This window comes from Anopheles cruzii, chromosome 2 (assembly GCF_943734635.1).
Source record: "Anopheles cruzii chromosome 2, idAnoCruzAS_RS32_06, whole genome shotgun sequence".
Lineage (NCBI taxonomy): Eukaryota > Metazoa > Arthropoda > Insecta > Diptera > Culicidae > Anopheles > Anopheles cruzii.
Window position 1 is genome coordinate 56,761,794 of NC_069144.1, and position 17,428 is coordinate 56,779,221.

A 17,428-nucleotide genomic window follows, 5' to 3' on the forward strand; every position below is an offset into this window, starting at 1 on the left:
CGCGGACTGATCGCGGACGGACATTCCGATCGAGCCGGACGATCTCTCTCACCGGGAAGGATCTGTGAGTTGCATAATAATAATAAAAAGTCGACCGCGAACGCATTAACCGGTCGACAATATCACACCCAAGGTGGAGCGGCCGAAAATTGCAACCATGGCCCGAAAGCCTGCGGGGCCATAAATGCAGCCACCCATCCCGGCCGCCCGCCACCGGGCGGAGGGTGTAATTTACATTCTTCGATGATGGCCCGAAATATTAATAAAACAGAATAATATCACAGCTGACGACGACGATGATGCGCATAAAGAACGAGAACATAACTTAATGCACCTTCGCTGGGGCAAATCAATGCACCGTCGGAAGGAGTTCGCATAAAGAGCATTAATAAGGTGAGAAGCGCGGTAACCCGGGGGGAGTCGGGGGTGGGGGACTACAGGAGCCGGCCACCTGTGCCCCGGGCCGGCCACCGATCGGCTATTCAATCAATCAATCGCGCGCATCGAGAATTCATTGGATTCATTCGAATTAATTGCTGAAATCCAATATTAGTTCGGCGGGAGTGTGTGGGCCCCTCCGGGTTTGGACACATACGCACCAGGGCCGCCGCCGCCGGACGGGGCGCGGCCCATACTTTGTATGTTCGCACTTCGAACCCGCCGTCAGGGCTCCCGCTGCTACCAGCGACTTCATTCGCGTCCGTTCGCCGGCCATTCGTTCCGTTCGGTGGCCGCGCTGTCCCCGGGCTGCGCTTCCCCTCGCCCCGGGCCGAACTCTTGGCCACCACCCCCCCCGGGGGACCGGGGTGTACGAAATGTATAATGGTGGGCATAAGTATGTAATAACATTTAATCGGTATCGGCATCATTTGATTTCATTCAACAAATACGCTTTAAAGTACGGACTCCGGTGCCGGGACCTGGGCTCTTCGCGCCGATTATTATTCCTTCGAGAGATGAGCGTTTCTTTCACGGAAGCTGCCGGCCTGTCCGTGTGTGTGTGTGTGTGTTCGAGTTTTTGCCTTCTTCCGGGCAGCCAGGAACTGGACGAACATTTTCCCACACTTTTGTGGCTTTTGGCTGGGCGGCCGGCCGGCGAGCCAGTTTTTCTTCCTTTTCGATGCCCGGTGGCCCCGGTGGCGAGGTGGCGGGTTTCCAGGCCCCCATTGTGTTGGTGGCTACGATCACCAACCACCCATCCGCTCTCCGGCCCCGGTTGCTGACGCGTCTTGAAAGCGTATTTACCTCCGCTGATTGATTTCGGCCTCCAATCAATCAATGATTCAGTGGCCGACGCCGCCGCCGCCGATCCCGGGGTCGGAATTATCGCCCAGCCACCATTACTGAGCACCAGCTATCCCCCCCCCGGGGGCGATCGTTATCTCCGGCGCTCCGGCCGGCACGGGATCCTCACGGAAGCTGACCGACGAAGGTGTGCGCTAGTGTTCTGCTTTGCATTTGTTGTTTGCCGACAGCCTCCAATTCCGGGGGCCGCACTGTCTTCGGCACTTCCTTCCTTCCTTCCGTGGTGGGTGATTTTCTTTGTTTTCTTCTCCCCTCAGTGGCTCAGTGGCCACTGTTTTTTTTGGGTGCTGCGCAGCCGTCGCGCGGCCGTGGGAGCGTGGAGCATAAGACACCCACGATCATTAGCGATCGTTCCGCGTACCGGCAGTGGCGGCGGCGGAGGAAGCCCGACGCCATCGCCTGGGGTGTGGGAAAAGGTTTTCGGTGGCCAGGCCCGCCAGTGGCCGACGGAGTGACACACGCGAGCCCCATAAAGAGAAGAAGCGCGGTGCCGGTGCCCGAAAAACACGCTGAGCGTGACGAAATGGCGGCACCTGTGATTTCGAGGGGCACCGCCGTGTGTCGAAATAGGCCACGGGTTGGTCACTCACGGGAGGGCGCCTTCCGCGCGGGCCGTCGCAGGTCCTTTGAGACGTTTGCCGCATTTTCTCCGGAAAATTATCAACCCAGCAAGTCGCAGACAACGAAAACCGATTACCGATGGCTTCAATGAGGTGAGGTGAGGGAAAGGGCCCTCGGGGTTGTTTCGGGGCCGATCCGTCGGTTGGTGATGGTTTGGATTCTTTTCTTTTGGTTTTTGTCCTAAAGTGGTTAATCTGTAACCACAATGTTTCCAGCAATTAATTGTATCAGCGTCGGTCGGTCGATAAAAGGCTCGAGATGACCGAATTTTATGGGTGTTCTAGGTTTTAACAGTCGCTAATATTCTGTGACATGTAATTTAAATGTGTAGTACTATATTGGGTCTGTTAGCTCTGTTAATTACAAAAAGATTCAGTTTACTAAATATGAATGACAGTTTTAATTGACTTTACTTGTCCCAATAAAAGTGAAATAAAACTATTGAATTTGAAGGGAGCATCCTATCGAATAGTAAAACACGCGAGTGAAAGTACTTAGAGAAGCTTAGGCCACTTGATTCAACACGCGGAGATGATCCTCAAGTCAATCGATGATCGGTTTCATCCATGCGATCGTCTCTTAACAGAAGACGATGCTGTGATATGTTCAAAAAACTAAAACAAACCCGCCATATTGTAGTAATGTTTCCTTTGAATGTGACATTAATTAGGCATAGAATTAGGCGCCTTTATAGCAAAGTGTGAAAAGGGCACTAGTTTGCGATGCCAACAATAGCTACCACGAGCCCCGACGCCGAGCCTCAAAACGCTGTTCAATTAAAATTCAATGAAACTGTAAGTTAACAGTGCGGGGTGTGAACCCAACCCGACATTATGTATTCCACTGCGGAGAGCCATCGTTTCGAGCCGTTTGAGATCCGCCAAATCGTCAGCCGGGAAACATTGCGGAATATTTAAAAGAAGCCCTCCCAACGGTTACAGCACACACGCACACACAGACACATTCAATTCGGCGAATTATTGTGCGCATAAGCAAGACGAGAGGGGGCCACCACGGACGGGAAGCAGGCGAAACCGAGGCTTAAAACATAAATAATTTCGCCAACATTTGCTCGTCCGCCAGCTCGTCCTGTGCCTGAAATACGTAATTTGGAAAGGCCCCGAAAGGAATGTGCGCACCCCGATGGTGGCGGGGGCGGCGGCGGCGGCTGGCTGGGTGGCTCGGTGGCTGGCTGGCTGACTGGCCGTCCGGCTGATGTGGCATCGAACGCAGCAGCAGCCCCAACCGTGCGATGACGAACTAATGTTTTTCGCCCTCCGGACGCAAAACCGTTAAACGTTTGCGCAAACCGCGCGCGAGCGAGGTAATGAACTTTTCGACTTTCGGTGTCCTGGTGGTGTCCTGTCACAACTGGCCGACCGACACGGAGGAAAAAGCAAATTAAATCGCCCGCCTTGCGAGGGAAAATAAAATGGGGCGCGCGCCTGGCGTCACCAAGGGCCAGCCAGAGCCAGCCAGAGCCGGATTAAGCCGGCAAAGGGGAGCGAGTCCCGAAAGTCCGCAAATGTTTAAATACGCGCCCTACGGCAACCCTACCCTTCGGGCGGGAGGTTTCGCTAATAGGATCGAGCGGACCTCCGGCTCCGAAAGGGGGTTCAGGAAGGAACGTTCAGGATGTTCGTTCGCCGGGCAGAGATCAGCGACCTCCTTTGATGGGGTGCCGAAGTACCGATGATCGTCGGATAGTTTGAATTCCAAATTTGGGCCGCGTGCAACATAAAACGATGGCTCACCTGTTCACTGCCCTCGCCCGATGATGTGCTGCTGATGATGAAGCCGACGATGATGATGACGGGAGATAGCGTGCGCCGGGAGACTGTTTTCGGCAACATTTGGCAACATACCTCGTCCCAGGGTGGCAGGAAGTTGTTTAAAAATTGAGGCCGAAGTTTAAAACATTTGTTGTGGAAATTCCGCGCGAAATTGGCCCCGGTAACGGTGCTTTCGTTCGTTCGAGTTCGATCGCGGCCCAAGAGAAGCTCAATTTTCTGTCGAAAATAGGCGCCCGAACTCGACACTTACGTAACAGGTTGGCGCTCTGATGGGTTGCCGTTCTAACCTGGGGTCCCCTGTGGATCACTATTAGGTCCCATTATCGGCACGGAAATCAGAGCGAGTACCCGGGCAAGGTATCCACATAATTACAGCCAACACAAACGGTCTGCAATGTTTTATTCAACGACAACGAGTAGCATCCAATAAAACGTTAAACGCATGTTCCGTGTGCCTAAACGGTAACGACACTCCGGGACACTCCTGGGCCGTTTGTTTTTTGTCGCCGATCCACCCGTCCGAGGCTCTCAATTTTCAGCTCGCGCAAGCTCCTGGCACAGTGGCCCGTTTCGCTAGACGGTGGACACATTTCGCTACGCAACGCGAAAACAATTAAATAAGCAGCGGCTCGACAAGGATCACTTCCCAACACTCGATCGAACTTCCCGCTGCACCCGGCATTAGGACACGAAATGATCCTCTTTTCACCGCAAAACAGGGCTTTACATAATTCAGCGTTTCCCTGTGTGTGATCGAGGCCAGTGCGGTGACCGCGGTTGACTTTCTTCCGAAAGCCTGCGAGGATGCGATCGTCCCGCGATCGCATCTCAATTTTTATCGATCCGTTATCGCGCCCGGCACATCATTAATGCACATTTGAGCATTTTATCGTTTTTCCCTCCATTTCGCCCGGGCGCAGGTTCCGTTCGAACCGACCGACCGGCTGCTCCGGTCGACAGTTGCTCCCCGGACAGCCAGGTGGCCCCCGTGGTCCATCATCAGCATAATCGAGGTCCGCCGTTGTCTCGAGCGCGGCTCGGGTTGATTTCCAAACGAACGCGCGTGCGACTGATCATTCCTTCGCGCGACCAACACCCCGGCCAACGATGGCGCGGACGAGGTCCCGTGTGGACTATGCACATAAATGCATAAAGTGCGCCACCGCGAACCTGCTGCTGCTCGGCCCCATGAATTATGGAACAAATGTTTGTCCCGTGCGCTGCATTTTCAATTGCAGCGAAAACTGATTCCTGCCGCCCGGTGGCCGGTGCATACCCGAGCCTGGATTCGTGTAACAGGTTTTTAATTATCTCCCACCCGGAGAGACAGAGAGAGAGAGAGCGAGTTCTGGAGATGTACGCCCCGTTCTGTGTGTCGTTTGGTTGGATTCTTTCCGCACTTTTTTCTGCAGCGCCTCAGCATTCGATGGCTCGTGCCACGCCACTTGTTTCGCGGAGTCGACGGCGAACGGCTTCACCTGGGCCTCGCGAATCCCCATATGCCCGCCTGCCCGCCGAGTGCACCAGTAACGTCCTGCGTCAGAATGTCTGCATCGCCGAATTAATTAATAATGGCCGAGGGCGTACGGGTGGTGGGCTTTTTGGGAGCCTTAGCGGGAGTATGTACAGTTACCGTTACACCGCCGCAGCATAGCGATGTGGCGCGGCGTGTTCCGAGAACACGAGGCTCCTGTTTGGGGCCGGCAATTTTTAAGTTATTCGCTTGCAATGCGGCAATGCCATGGGCAAATATGATGGACCTCTGTTTTTTTGGCAGCTTTCTACCGTTAAATAACATGTCTAGTGGATTGGAGCCGAACATTGATACATTCACCAGAGAGCGTGCTGCACAAAAACAATCGTTCAGTGGCGGATATGTCTCAAGCGAGTGATATCAGCGAGGCTTGAATATATTATTGTTTTGAATTTTATTACATCGCCCTACTCTTGATACTAACTGAGATATTAACTGACAGCTTGACTTAAATTTACCAAGTATTTTATTCGTCAAAAATTGAACGCAAAATATAAGAATTATAAGTTTGATCATGATAGAATAGAACGTGATTACAAACAGTTGAGTAAGCCATAAGAGAAAAAGTTATGAATGAAAACTAAGCTAAGCTATAACGTTGTACGTTAATACATAATAATACATACATAAACAATAAACTAACTAACCCACTAAAAAGACTCCATGAGGGAAGAGGGAGGAAAACGGAGAAGCTCCATGCTCAAAATCTCTCAAACGATAAAAACAACACCTTAAAGACATCAAATAGTATTTGGATAAATGTTCAAATTGTTAAAACTTAAATAAAAAGGTTCAAAGAAACTTCTCTGTCTAAGAACTTTAGTTACAATGCATTTGAACTTCCAAAGAAAATCATTGTCCATTAATAATGATAAGTGGTTAAACTGCTAAGTTTGTAATACTAGGGTGATCATTAAGTTTTGACGTTCGATACCAGAAGGCGCTGCTACGAGTCTGATTTTTTTTTGTCATATTGGTACACTCTTCAGATGAACGTATGTGAAGTTTCATTTCAATCGGACACTTAGTTTTTTTTTTACAAGCCATTTAGTATCGACATTTCACATTACTGTTTTTCAGCTATTATGACGTCATCATTTGATGAAAAACGTTTTCCGGGCACGATTTTTTTTTGGTTTGAAAACAGGTGGATGTCGCTGAGGGCCAAATCTGGTGAATTGGGTGGATACTCCAACAATTCGAACTTTAATTCATGGATTTTTGCCGTTTTCGAAATGCTCTTCTGACAGGGTGCGTTGCCCTGATGAAAGACGATGTTTTTCTTCTGCAAACCGAGTCTTTTTTCACGAATTTTCGCTTTCAGTTGCTCTAAAATGTTACAAAAATAATCAAAATTTATTGGTTCACCAGTCTGCAAGCAATCCGGTAGCAAAATTGCATTCGCATCCTGAAAAACTGATGCGAACACCTTTTTGGGCGATTTCTGGACACGAACTCGTTTCGAAGCTGAAGAACATGGTTCACACCACTCTTTGGCCACTTGTTTTGATTCAGGATCATAGTGAGAGACCCAAGCCTCATCTACAATGATGATTCAATGCACAAAATCCACTTTATCCTATCGAAAACGCTTTAAATGTTGTCAAGAAAGATGCATTCGAATGCGTTTGTAGCGAATGCGGCACCCATTGTGCAAACAGCTTTCTGAAACCCAAAACTTCAGTCAAAATATTGGTTATACTGCTCAATGAGTTGGTTAGGTGTTGTACTTAATTTCTATCAGTGATTGGACGTTTTTAAAAACGATATTCTGTATTGTTTTACGATTTCGGGTGTTGTGTCTGTTTTTTGACGTTTTTGACATGGATCGTCTTAAAGGCTACTACGACCATATTTAAACTCAGAAAACCGCCTTTTAACCCCCCAATTAAAGGTGAAGAGTCCTTATACACTTTCAGTATTGGTTCATTATTTTCCTTTGCTTTTAAACCTTTTAAAAATAAAAATGAAATCACTGCACGATACTGGATTTTTTCCATTGAAAAAAAACTGTGACATGTCGATACTAAATGGCTTGTAAAAAAAAAACTAAGTGTCCGATTGAAATGAAACTTCACATACGTTCATCTGAAGAGTGTACCAATATGACAAAAAAAATTAGACTCGTAGCAGCACCCTCTGGTATCGAACGTCAAAACTTAATGATCACCCTAGTACTCCAATGAAAGGCATAATGAAGGAACACGGAAGTTGCTTGTGTAGAATGTATAATTTCAGCAAAAAACATCCAACCCCCAATGGTTGATGTAATAATTTAAAAAGTTTTTTTTGCTTTCGGTTCCCCTTTTAAATTGACGGACCTCAGGGGCTCGACGTTTAACAAACTTTCCGGACAAATTACTACCAATTATCCGATCGATTAAACCCTTTCGATGGCTCGTTTCGAACCGGAAAAACAGATCCTTCGGGTCGGGTCGGGCCAGGCCAAAGGGTTACAATATGCATGTCGGATCAGAAGCCTGGCGGGACACAGACGGGCAGTAGGTGGCAATCGCTACGGCCACACATGCTGTACCGCACCGCGACCGAGAGACCGGTGCCATATGCTCCGGGCGAGAGACGGGCCAGCTTTTCCATTTCCCATGCCGCGTGTCGTCAATCAATCAGCCACGAAATTGAACCCTTTTACTGGTTCGAAACGAAACGGCCGATCGCTATGGCCGATTACACGAAAAGGACTTTACTGGGCGAGAGAGAGCGAGAGTGAGGTGTTGACGGCGACCTTAGCCGCAGCGCCTTTGCTGCGTCCCGGGACCTTACCGGAACGTAATTAAAGGCAATTAAACTGCTCGAAGACATCCAATTCAGCAGAACTAATCGTTTACAAACAATCTACGTTTGTCTACGTGCCGCAAGTAGCCAACCGCCGTGGGTCCGACACGACGACGGGCCCAACAAACATAGTCGGCCGCTTGAAGTCGCCGCAGAGCGTCAGCGGGTTTTATTGGTTTTTCTCAATAGCCATAACTCGCCGTATTTATGGACTCGCCGCTTTTTTCCCGGTGGCCCGGAAAAACTGCATTCGCTGGCCGCTGGCGATTGATGTTCGCGTGTCTGAGGCGGCGGCGGCGACCACGGCGCAGCTCGGGTTTCGGAAATGTGTCAACAAATAAGGTCGCCTTCCGAACGGCGGTGGCGACGGAAGCATAAGAAAAGTAGAAAAAACGGAGGGAAAACAAAAAAAAACCAAGATCAAGAATCGACCACCGAAAAGCCTAGAAACCGACCGACTGACGTTTTTTTTCCTGTCGTGGAACTTTCTGTTTAGCCCGTTCGTCTCCGTCGGGGCCTCTGTCGTTAGTGATCCGTATCTGGCCCCCGCGCCTGTGACACAGGGTGCGGGAAGGCGGTGCCCCGGAAGTGTTGGGGGGGGGGGGGACCGGCAGTGATCATAAAATAGTGATATTTACGATTTTTTTTCGACGCTTTGCAACGACGCCGCCTCACGGCTGACAGTTGACGTGTTGTCGGTGGGTTTGTTCAAAAAAGATTACCGCGAGGCAAGCAAAGGTGAGTGAAAATGCATCCCAATTTTTATGCAAAACATGCAAAAATATTTAAAAACCTTAAAGGAATTGTTTGTTGTGTAAATAAAGTAAAAAAAATCCTTGAAGTTACAAAGAAACATAAAAGAATGAAAATATACCAAAATAACATTAATAAAAGAATAGAATAATATAATAATGAATGAAGAAGATGTGAAAAAGTATAAAAATGCACGGAAATGAAACATGAAAAGATTGTTGAAAAGAAGCTCTCGGATATGGTATTTCTATCAAGTGCGGTTCTATTTTAGTGATAAACTTCTGACATTTCGTCAGTCGGCGCTCCGCGACCAATTCTCCGCGGTACTTGAAGGAAAACCTCCGTCAGCCGTTAACTATTGCCGGTTCGAAAATAGAGTTGGAAATTTATCGCACAAGCAACTGTTCTTGGGTTGCCTATCCCGTGCGGGACTTTTGCCGACGATGTACGGATCCTTTTTTATTAGTCAGAAAGAGAGCAGAAGGGGGCAACTTTCTCTGACGCCACGACGTGTCGATCACGGACACCTCCAGAACCCGAAGGGCCGTGCACAGGATGCACACGTTCCGATTCTGCACGGTTCGTCCAAAAAATCCTGCTCACGCGCTGACATTTATGAGTGTCTAATAATTTCTCGCCTCCAGACAAGCCAGTTGCGTGGCCATTAGCCACTTTTAAGCTCGGCAAGCCACCGTACCGGCCGCGGTTCGGAAACGAGGCAACCAATAAAATTAAATAATTAATTTTTATGGCCAACGCACACGCCGGTGCCACATCCTTTTGCTCTCCGAGGATCCTTGCGCTGGAGCGCTGGATCGCGGGAACCGGCTTCCTGTGAGGGGCCCACCAGACACCAGACGGCGGTAATAACGTTCGGTTAAAAACTTTCACCCAAACCGTCGCCACCGGAGCACATGTGTGCGGCATTAGAATGTTGAAGAGGTTGCCGTGCCTTTCCCGGCGCGCCCGGTCTGGTGATCCTTGGCCTACCTTTGGCTCGTGCCACTTTTCCACCACCGTCGTCGTCATCGTCGTCGCGACGATTGGCATTTTGTTGGCCGTTGCCTGATAAAATCGCTTCCGAGCTGAAGGTCACAGAATAACTTTATGGCATTTAATCACGCGCCGGTCGGCCCGCCAGCCGCGGCGTACGGCAGTGTGTGTGGCGCAAAAGGTGCCACAGACCGCCGGTTGGGAAAAACGGTTTTCGAAATCCAGAATATCGATTGCAGGACGACGCTTTTTCGTCCGGCCTTTCTTAAGTAACGTCTGGAGTATCCTTAAAGAAAATTAGAAACTATGTATTGGCCAAGTCATAAAACTTCTGCAGAACATCCTGGCAATTGCTTTCACCGAGCACTACTTTCGCGCCACCCCGCTGTTAGTAGGTCAGGAAAGGAGTGCGTCCACCAAGAACCTAGACTAAGTTTATGCGCCTTCCGGCTTTGCATCAGCGGAGCCCGGATCGCATCGGAGTCGCGTTTCGTGGCGTTGATTGATGGTTCCTTGACGCGCCTTACAGAAAATCAATACCACAATGAGCAGCCGCTGCCAACATACTTACTCTCTCTCTTGGCCTCGGCGACGGTTACCTCGAATGCTTGAAGACCCTAGCAGAAGACCCGCCATGTGGACCCTTCTGGGTCACAATTAAATAGAAGGTTTTACTACGACATTAAATTGGCGACGACGACTGCTGGCTGCCGACGACTCCCGTTGAAGGACCCGCGATGACAGAGTACAAACACCGAGGACACCGGGCGCACTTGCTCGGAGGTCAACTCCAACTCCAACCGGTGCTGATTGCGATCGAATGCCGATAACCTCAATAAATGTCACGGCCCTTGACCAAAATTAGTTGATTCGGCGGTGGTCGTCGTCCTCCGCGCCATCTGTGGTCGATGTGCCGATTTTGCTTTCGTTCGCAGGAGCACGTGCTCAGCGCGGCAGCCCCGAAAGCAACTGTCATCAAGTTCCAGAGCCCCTCATTGCTCAAACCGCGAGCCGAAAAGTGTGTTTATATGTAGCAACAAACAAGAGATCTTCGAAAAAGATTGGCTGACAGGCTGCGGATCCCGGGACGAGGCCGCCATCTGGTGCTGATGCCACCGGGCGTCTCGTGGCGTATAATGCTGCTGGCGCACTAGATACCGGGACCTAGATTAGAATCGGGCGTTTCCTTGAAACTGTCTCGAGTTACCACGAGGCCCACGGGTCCGTGTCTTCGACCACGGCTGCATCGTGATGGCGTTAGGACGATTAGATGCCATCCGAAACCTGCCACCTTCGGGTCAGATTTGTTCGCCCCTCTTCATCGCCCTCGGTAGTTGGCCCCTATCGGGTGGGCCATCATCGGGCTAATTTGTTTCTAATGAACTCTTGGGCCGTGCTCTTCGCCGTGTATGATTTCATCCCGAACGGCCGATTTTATATTTGCGTTTGTTGCTAATTTTTCAGCTGCCCCGTGCCTCGTGACCGGATGGCGGACCGAGACTCCGGCTGCACCCAGATGATGGTGCTGCGAAGGCAACAACATAAAACGGGAAACCTGAAACCGGTCGGCCACCGCAACGGGAATGAGCCTAATTTAAGACTGGACTTCTGGCACCGTTTGACGATTGACCATCTGGGAGTGGCCGAATCGGACACGGACGACCCGGTCCTCAGTGGTTTTTCTGGTAACATGAAGCGCCTTGAGTGATGGTCGCCACAGAGCGCCGACCTGCGACAGTTCCGTATGCAGCCAACCGACTCGACCAACTCGAATTTGGGCTGTTTGCGAACACTCGAAGGGCTTCCAGCCGGAGCTTCAAAGCCGATCCTTCATCCAGCAAACGCCGTGTCAGCTGTCGGTGAACGAGATGGACTAATTACAACACTTCGAACACTTTTTGCTCTCAACTGGCAGCACTTTCTGCATGTCCTCTTCCTATGCGATGCCTACGAGTTAGTTAAGTTTAATAAGTTTAGTTCATAGTAAAAATCAAACATAGACCCCGTTCATGGTCGGTCCGATAACCGATTCGAAAAGGGCGCCCTGAATGAGAGTTTATCAATTTATGACACAAACACTCTACAAAGAACCGTTACGTAGTTCTAAAATTGGTTCCAAAGTGCTGGAGCCTTTTAATGGTGACAATTTGTTGAAGCCGTTGAGGCCCTCAAGTGGAAGCGTACAAAGAACTAGAGAGTGCGCCGTGCGCCTAAGTGCCAATTGGGCTCAGCAGCAGTAGCAGCAGCATCCACTTCGAGCCTGATGCAGCTTGCAGGTTGCCGGACATGTCAAATGTGTTACGGAACCGTCGCTGCCGGACGCAAACCGGAAACACTAACTGCCCCTTTGGGAAGTTTCCGAATGCCGCCGTTGTCGCCATTACCAGCGATCGTCCTTTTCCGTCCGGGAAGATCTGATCTTACCCAGCCGGCGGGCACGACACTCTGCACACGGTAACCACACGAGCGTCTTCAGAGGTCCTTTTTACCAGCCCAGCCAGCCAACAGCCGGCCTCAGACGTGAGGACACGTGCTGCGTAGCATGCCGGCAGCGATCAGGTTACACCGGCGAAGGATTACGGTCGCCGAGCTGTGCCATTACGTCGCCTCCCGGAGCTCAAGTTCCAAGCAACTCAATACCCTTCCGGCGATCTCCGCTCGACCAGTCGAGAGCAAGATGTGTTTTTGAACGCTTCGATTAGTCTTTTTTCCAGCGGACGGCGATCGTCACGGATCGACGCCTGGACAGAAGGAAGTCCGGCCCGGCGGCGGGCAATCACAACATTCGGCACGTTGACGCTAAGCAAACAACAACGCAGCAGCAGGAACAGGATGGGTGTACTGGCGGCACCTTCCTTAAGCCTCCCGCGGGAACAAGGAAGTGTCTGCTAATGGCTGTTCTGATGGCGTTTCCTTTGGCGAACTGCAGGACTCGGCCGGTGCAGATGGTCTGCAGCAGCCGCGCAACACCCGGTCGGGCAGGTCGCGTGTGTGATGATGAGGTTTTACGACCTCTGCGCAGCATATGCGACAGCTAAGCGATTGATTGCTTAGCTCGGCTTGCTTCCGAAAGCCATTTTGGGCAGTTTAGTTCTGTTTAGGTATTTGAAATGTGGTTTATGACACAGCGCTCCGAATGGAATGGCTTATGACGGACACGCGTCTGTGCTAGCTGAAGATCGGCTCAAGTCTAGAGGATTCAGACTGAAAGAATGGACGTTCTGAAGAGCTGATAAACAGCGACTGATCAAAAGAACCATTTTGTCAAAATTTTACAAAATTCCTGCATTTAAACGCCTAATGTTCCTCGTAAAGAAGGCCACTTCTTCAATACGCACCGTTTCGATCGACTGCGACTGCCAACTGTGCCAACGATCGATCTTGCAAACGCTTTTCTCCCGAAACCCCGACCAACGTAACCGAATTCGAAAATGAAGCATCCTGAAATCGAATCGAACCGCCGAGCAGGTCATCTGCCTTTACAAGAAGTAACAAAAACCCTGGATCACGATCTAAGCTCGATCATCGAATAAACATGTTCCAAAATTGAACCGAAGACAAAAAACGGCGACACCCGGGACTAACGGAGCTGCGCGGACCACATGTTCCCGAGTTCGCGTTTGAATTTTTGGTACACGCGTCACACGTCTGCTTCCAATTTTTTAATTCCGACTCTCGCTCGGGATAGGGGATTTTGGGATCGTCGTCGAAGAAAATCATGAAAAAGGAAGCCCACAGAAGCGGCGGCGGCGGCGGCAGAACAGAAGCCTTCAGTTGGTCTAGCGGTGCATGTGCATCGCGTTTAGACGGCCCGCAAGAAGGTTGCCAGGACTCGACCCGGAACAGCCGGTATTTCGGCGACCTCGAGCTTGTGGCCCCGTCGATAAAATTGACGGCTTTTCGCTGACACTCGGCAATCGGACCGAGCGTGTTGCTAAACGGCAACAGCCGGTTGACCCGGGTTTCTGCTACCGATCGCGGCTGCTGCTACCGATCAGGGAATGATATTTTGAAAATGGTTGTTATGTGGAGCCGGTTCGATCTGCTGCCTCGCCTTCGGCTGAATTTTGGCGTCATTTCTGGAGAATAATACATTCATTTCATCGCAACAATCGGCCCAGAAGGTACATCAGTATCAGTGGTAATGAGTTACATTCTGCATACAAGAAAATGTAAACTGATCTCTATATCCTTCTTCTGAACTTTAATAACAAAACGAAGACCCAAAGAGCCCTAAAACCGTATCATCCTTTACCGCGTTCAGTGCCAACAATGGCGGTTTGACTGTACTTTTTCCGACAATTCCAAAACAACCGCCAAATGGATACTAATGATCCCAAAGCAAACCCGGAACCCGGCGAACACATGGTTCCCATTCGCTTTCCGTCCCGAAGACCGTTCCTAGGCTAGAATCGCGTGCTAGGATTTTTCAAATTAATTCCGACATATTTCGGACCCAAACAATGTTTCCCGAAAATGATACTTCATTAATACTTGTCAAATTCATCTTAACACCCCGCCGTCAGGCATCCTGCTCCGGGATTCCGTGAGCGCGATCTCGCTGGGCACGTGGCCACCGAAACGGTGGCAACCGCAGCAACCGAAGGCCAAAAGTTCGTGACACCCGGCGGGCCGATTCCAGACCGATTCCTACAGGGACTCTCCAGCGAACGTGAGCCATTTCCTTGCAGACGATTAAAAATAGGTCTAGCCGAGAGCAGAGTCCCGAAAGAAAGTAACGGCAGCGCTGGAGAAGGTGCCCGCGCGAAGAATTCGACCCCCGGGACCAGCTGGTTCGCGCCGGACTCGACTAACGGTCTGGCAGGCAGCTCGTCGAGCAATTCGTTCTGGATCGTAACTCTCGGCAACCTCTGGGGAGAGACCAGAACGGGGGGAACGCGGAGAGAAGCGCGGACACATCCCCGTTAATCACTTCATTATCAGTTTGTTTTTCCGACATTCCCGGGGCTCACGCTGGCGGATCGCCGGGACAGTTAACACGTTTTTCTTTGCCCTCCGTGCCCGGGTTCCGTATGGTCCCGAGAAGAGGTCCATCCGTTTTTTCTCCTTCTTCTCGCTACTCCACCGAGACTGTTGCGTTGCACTTTCTCTGGCGGCAGTCGGCTTCTGGGCTCAGGGGCCTCGGGCTCTAGACGGCAGCTGACGCAACGATCTTTCCGAGGATCGTATTTCATCTTCGCTGCCGGCACTGAGAAATCGGTCCCGGACGGAATGTCTGTCGCTCGGTGGCTTTCCCTGCACATCGAGATGGACGGAGCGATGGAAGTCCAATTAAAAATTGCCTACAATCTGTCAACTTTCCGTACGCACCCGCCGCATTATCGCCGCTGCCGTTTGAACCGGACCGCACCCCGGGCTGGCGACCTTCTGGGTCGCCCGGGATCGAGGATCGTTGCAGGACCTGCGTTTATTGTTATCTAAAGTCTTTCTCGTCCTGAAACGATTGGCCGGACACTTTCTTGACACGTCGCCAGAGTCGCTTAACGTGTTTCGGGGCCGCTCGCCGGGTTTTTAAGGACTCGATTCGAACGTCCCTTTTTACTGCACACACACACACCTACACCTTCGTGGGACACCGGTTCACCCGCACCCGATTCTGTTTCTTTCCGTGCCGTGCCTCTATTTATGTTACAAATGAGCGAAACTGACCAAACAAATCCTCCCATCACAAGAGAAGGAACCGTCAACCGGCATGTCCCGTCAAGACAATTCTGAACCGAGGTCTGCCGAGGCCGATTAACCCCACGGCGACGGTGTGGTGGTCTTAGCCAACACAAAAACTGTCCGCTTTGGTCTGACCGACTGACATTAGGCCACTTGCGGACACTCGGAAATCACTCCGGAGGACGACCCGGTCGACGGTGGCGGTCCAATCACCGAAAGCAAACAAAACCGAGAATCGAATGTCGTTCAGGGTCCGTCGCACCGCCTCGAACCTGATTAATTCTAATTTATTTCCTGCCCTGCCCGGGACCCCGGAGGTCCCAAGCTCAAGGGGTGCGGTGCCGAAAACAGGACGCTAATGATATTGTTTCGGGGCGCATTCGAGGCGCTTTTTGATCTTCGGCGATGTTCCAGGCGGCGGATGAAGACGCCAACCACCGGCGAAGACGATGGTCGGCACGGCACGGTGGACGATAATGATGATGATGACGGGGTCTTGTAATTTCCCAGATAAACTATCTAACGACCGGCCTTTGCGACCGAGCTGCGCCGGCCCGCGGCCCGCGAGGGTGACATATTGGGCGCGAGGCCCCTAATGACCACTTCGGAAGGTTCTTGACTCACGCTTGACGAGGCCGGCGCATTCTTGGGACACGGGGATTCGTCGGTTCGTGGGCAATCGAAACCCCGCGACCGAGCGAAGCGCCAACCGACGGCGCTGGCAGACACCATTAATGGGTTATTGATGGCGCCCGGTGCCATACCCGATCGGAGCACGGGGGAGATGCTCCGCGAGCAACATGTGGGGCCATTGGGCCCTTCTAGTTTTTGAGGACTTATTTCCCAAGTTTATATAACTGAATGGTCAGTTCTTCAAATTATTTTAACATTGAAATACATTGACTTGCCGTTTGGCCGAGACTTACCACATTGACAAAGTCCTGGAACGAGATGGACTCCACCTTGGAGGTCTTCGCTTTCAGCGCCCGGTCGTACAGTATGTCACGCTTGTTGGGCGGAACGTTAGCGAGAAATTCCGGCGATTTGAGCGCTGCGACAAAGTCGTCGACGGGAATTTCGCCAAACCCTTCGGGATCGAACTGTGGATTGGACCAAAGAAGACGGACGAAGAATGAGCACCACCCGGGCAAGCTAGCGAGTGCACCGCTCTTACCGCATCGAACAATTGACGCCATTTCTGCGGGAAGGACGGAGAAAATTAAGCAATATTAGTCCGAAGGGAGGCTGAGGGTCCGCGGGACCCGAAAGGGACCACCACCGGCGTCACTTACGTCCTTCATGAGCTCCCGGCGCAGCTCCACCTCGTCGTACTCGGAGTTGAGATCGGTGTGGTCCGTCTCGTAAACCGGTTCGCCGTCCGCGGACTGGGAGATCGTCCCGATGCTGCCGAGCGAGCCGGCGATCGTCGAAATGTGCTCGATATCGGCCAACGTTTCCTGCTGGCTGTTGCTGGCCGCATCAAGCTTGCCACTGCCACCCTTATCAAACCCGGACCACATCGCTCGCCGCCCGCCGCCGGCCGTGGTCGTGGCCGCGAGACCCTCGTGGGTCGACCCGCGTGCTCCGTTCTGTGGGTGTTCTCTTCAATTTCTCGGCGCGATCCGATTCTCGGCTCTGCCGGCGTTCCAAGCGAGCGTTCCACAGTCTGCCAGTCACCAGCCGTCACCTACGACGGGCGCAATCCTTGCTTTGCCGTTCGCTGCCAACCAACCACGAGCCAGTCATCGAGGCATACCCCATTCGTGCGGATTGTCGATAAGCGGACTCAAAATCCTTCGACTCGCCAAACGTTGGACGCCATTCGGCAGTTGAGGTACTGGGAGTAGCGTCTGGCCGTGTAGTTGACACCGAAGATCCGAGATTATTGAATGATGAGCTGAGCTGAGCTGTGGGAATAAAAAAAGGACGTTAAGGAGGAACGGCTTCAACC

The 17,428-nt window shown here is 51.3% G+C and overlaps 1 protein-coding gene across 1 annotated transcript in view; it reads right to left on the minus strand.

Annotated features, from left to right (window-relative positions):
- LOC128278302 (protein rhomboid) overlaps positions 1–16,997 on the minus strand; it is a 55,986-nt gene extending 38,989 nt beyond the window's left edge. Inside the window, exons 1-3 of the mRNA XM_053017002.1 lie at positions 16,770–16,997; positions 16,652–16,675; positions 16,404–16,577 (exon numbers count right to left, since the gene is read on the minus strand). Coding sequence (XP_052872962.1) covers positions 16,404–16,577; positions 16,652–16,675; positions 16,770–16,997 — 426 coding nt within the window. The remainder of the gene's footprint in view (positions 1–16,403; positions 16,578–16,651; positions 16,676–16,769) is intronic.
- Positions 16,998–17,428: the final 431 nt, after the last annotated feature.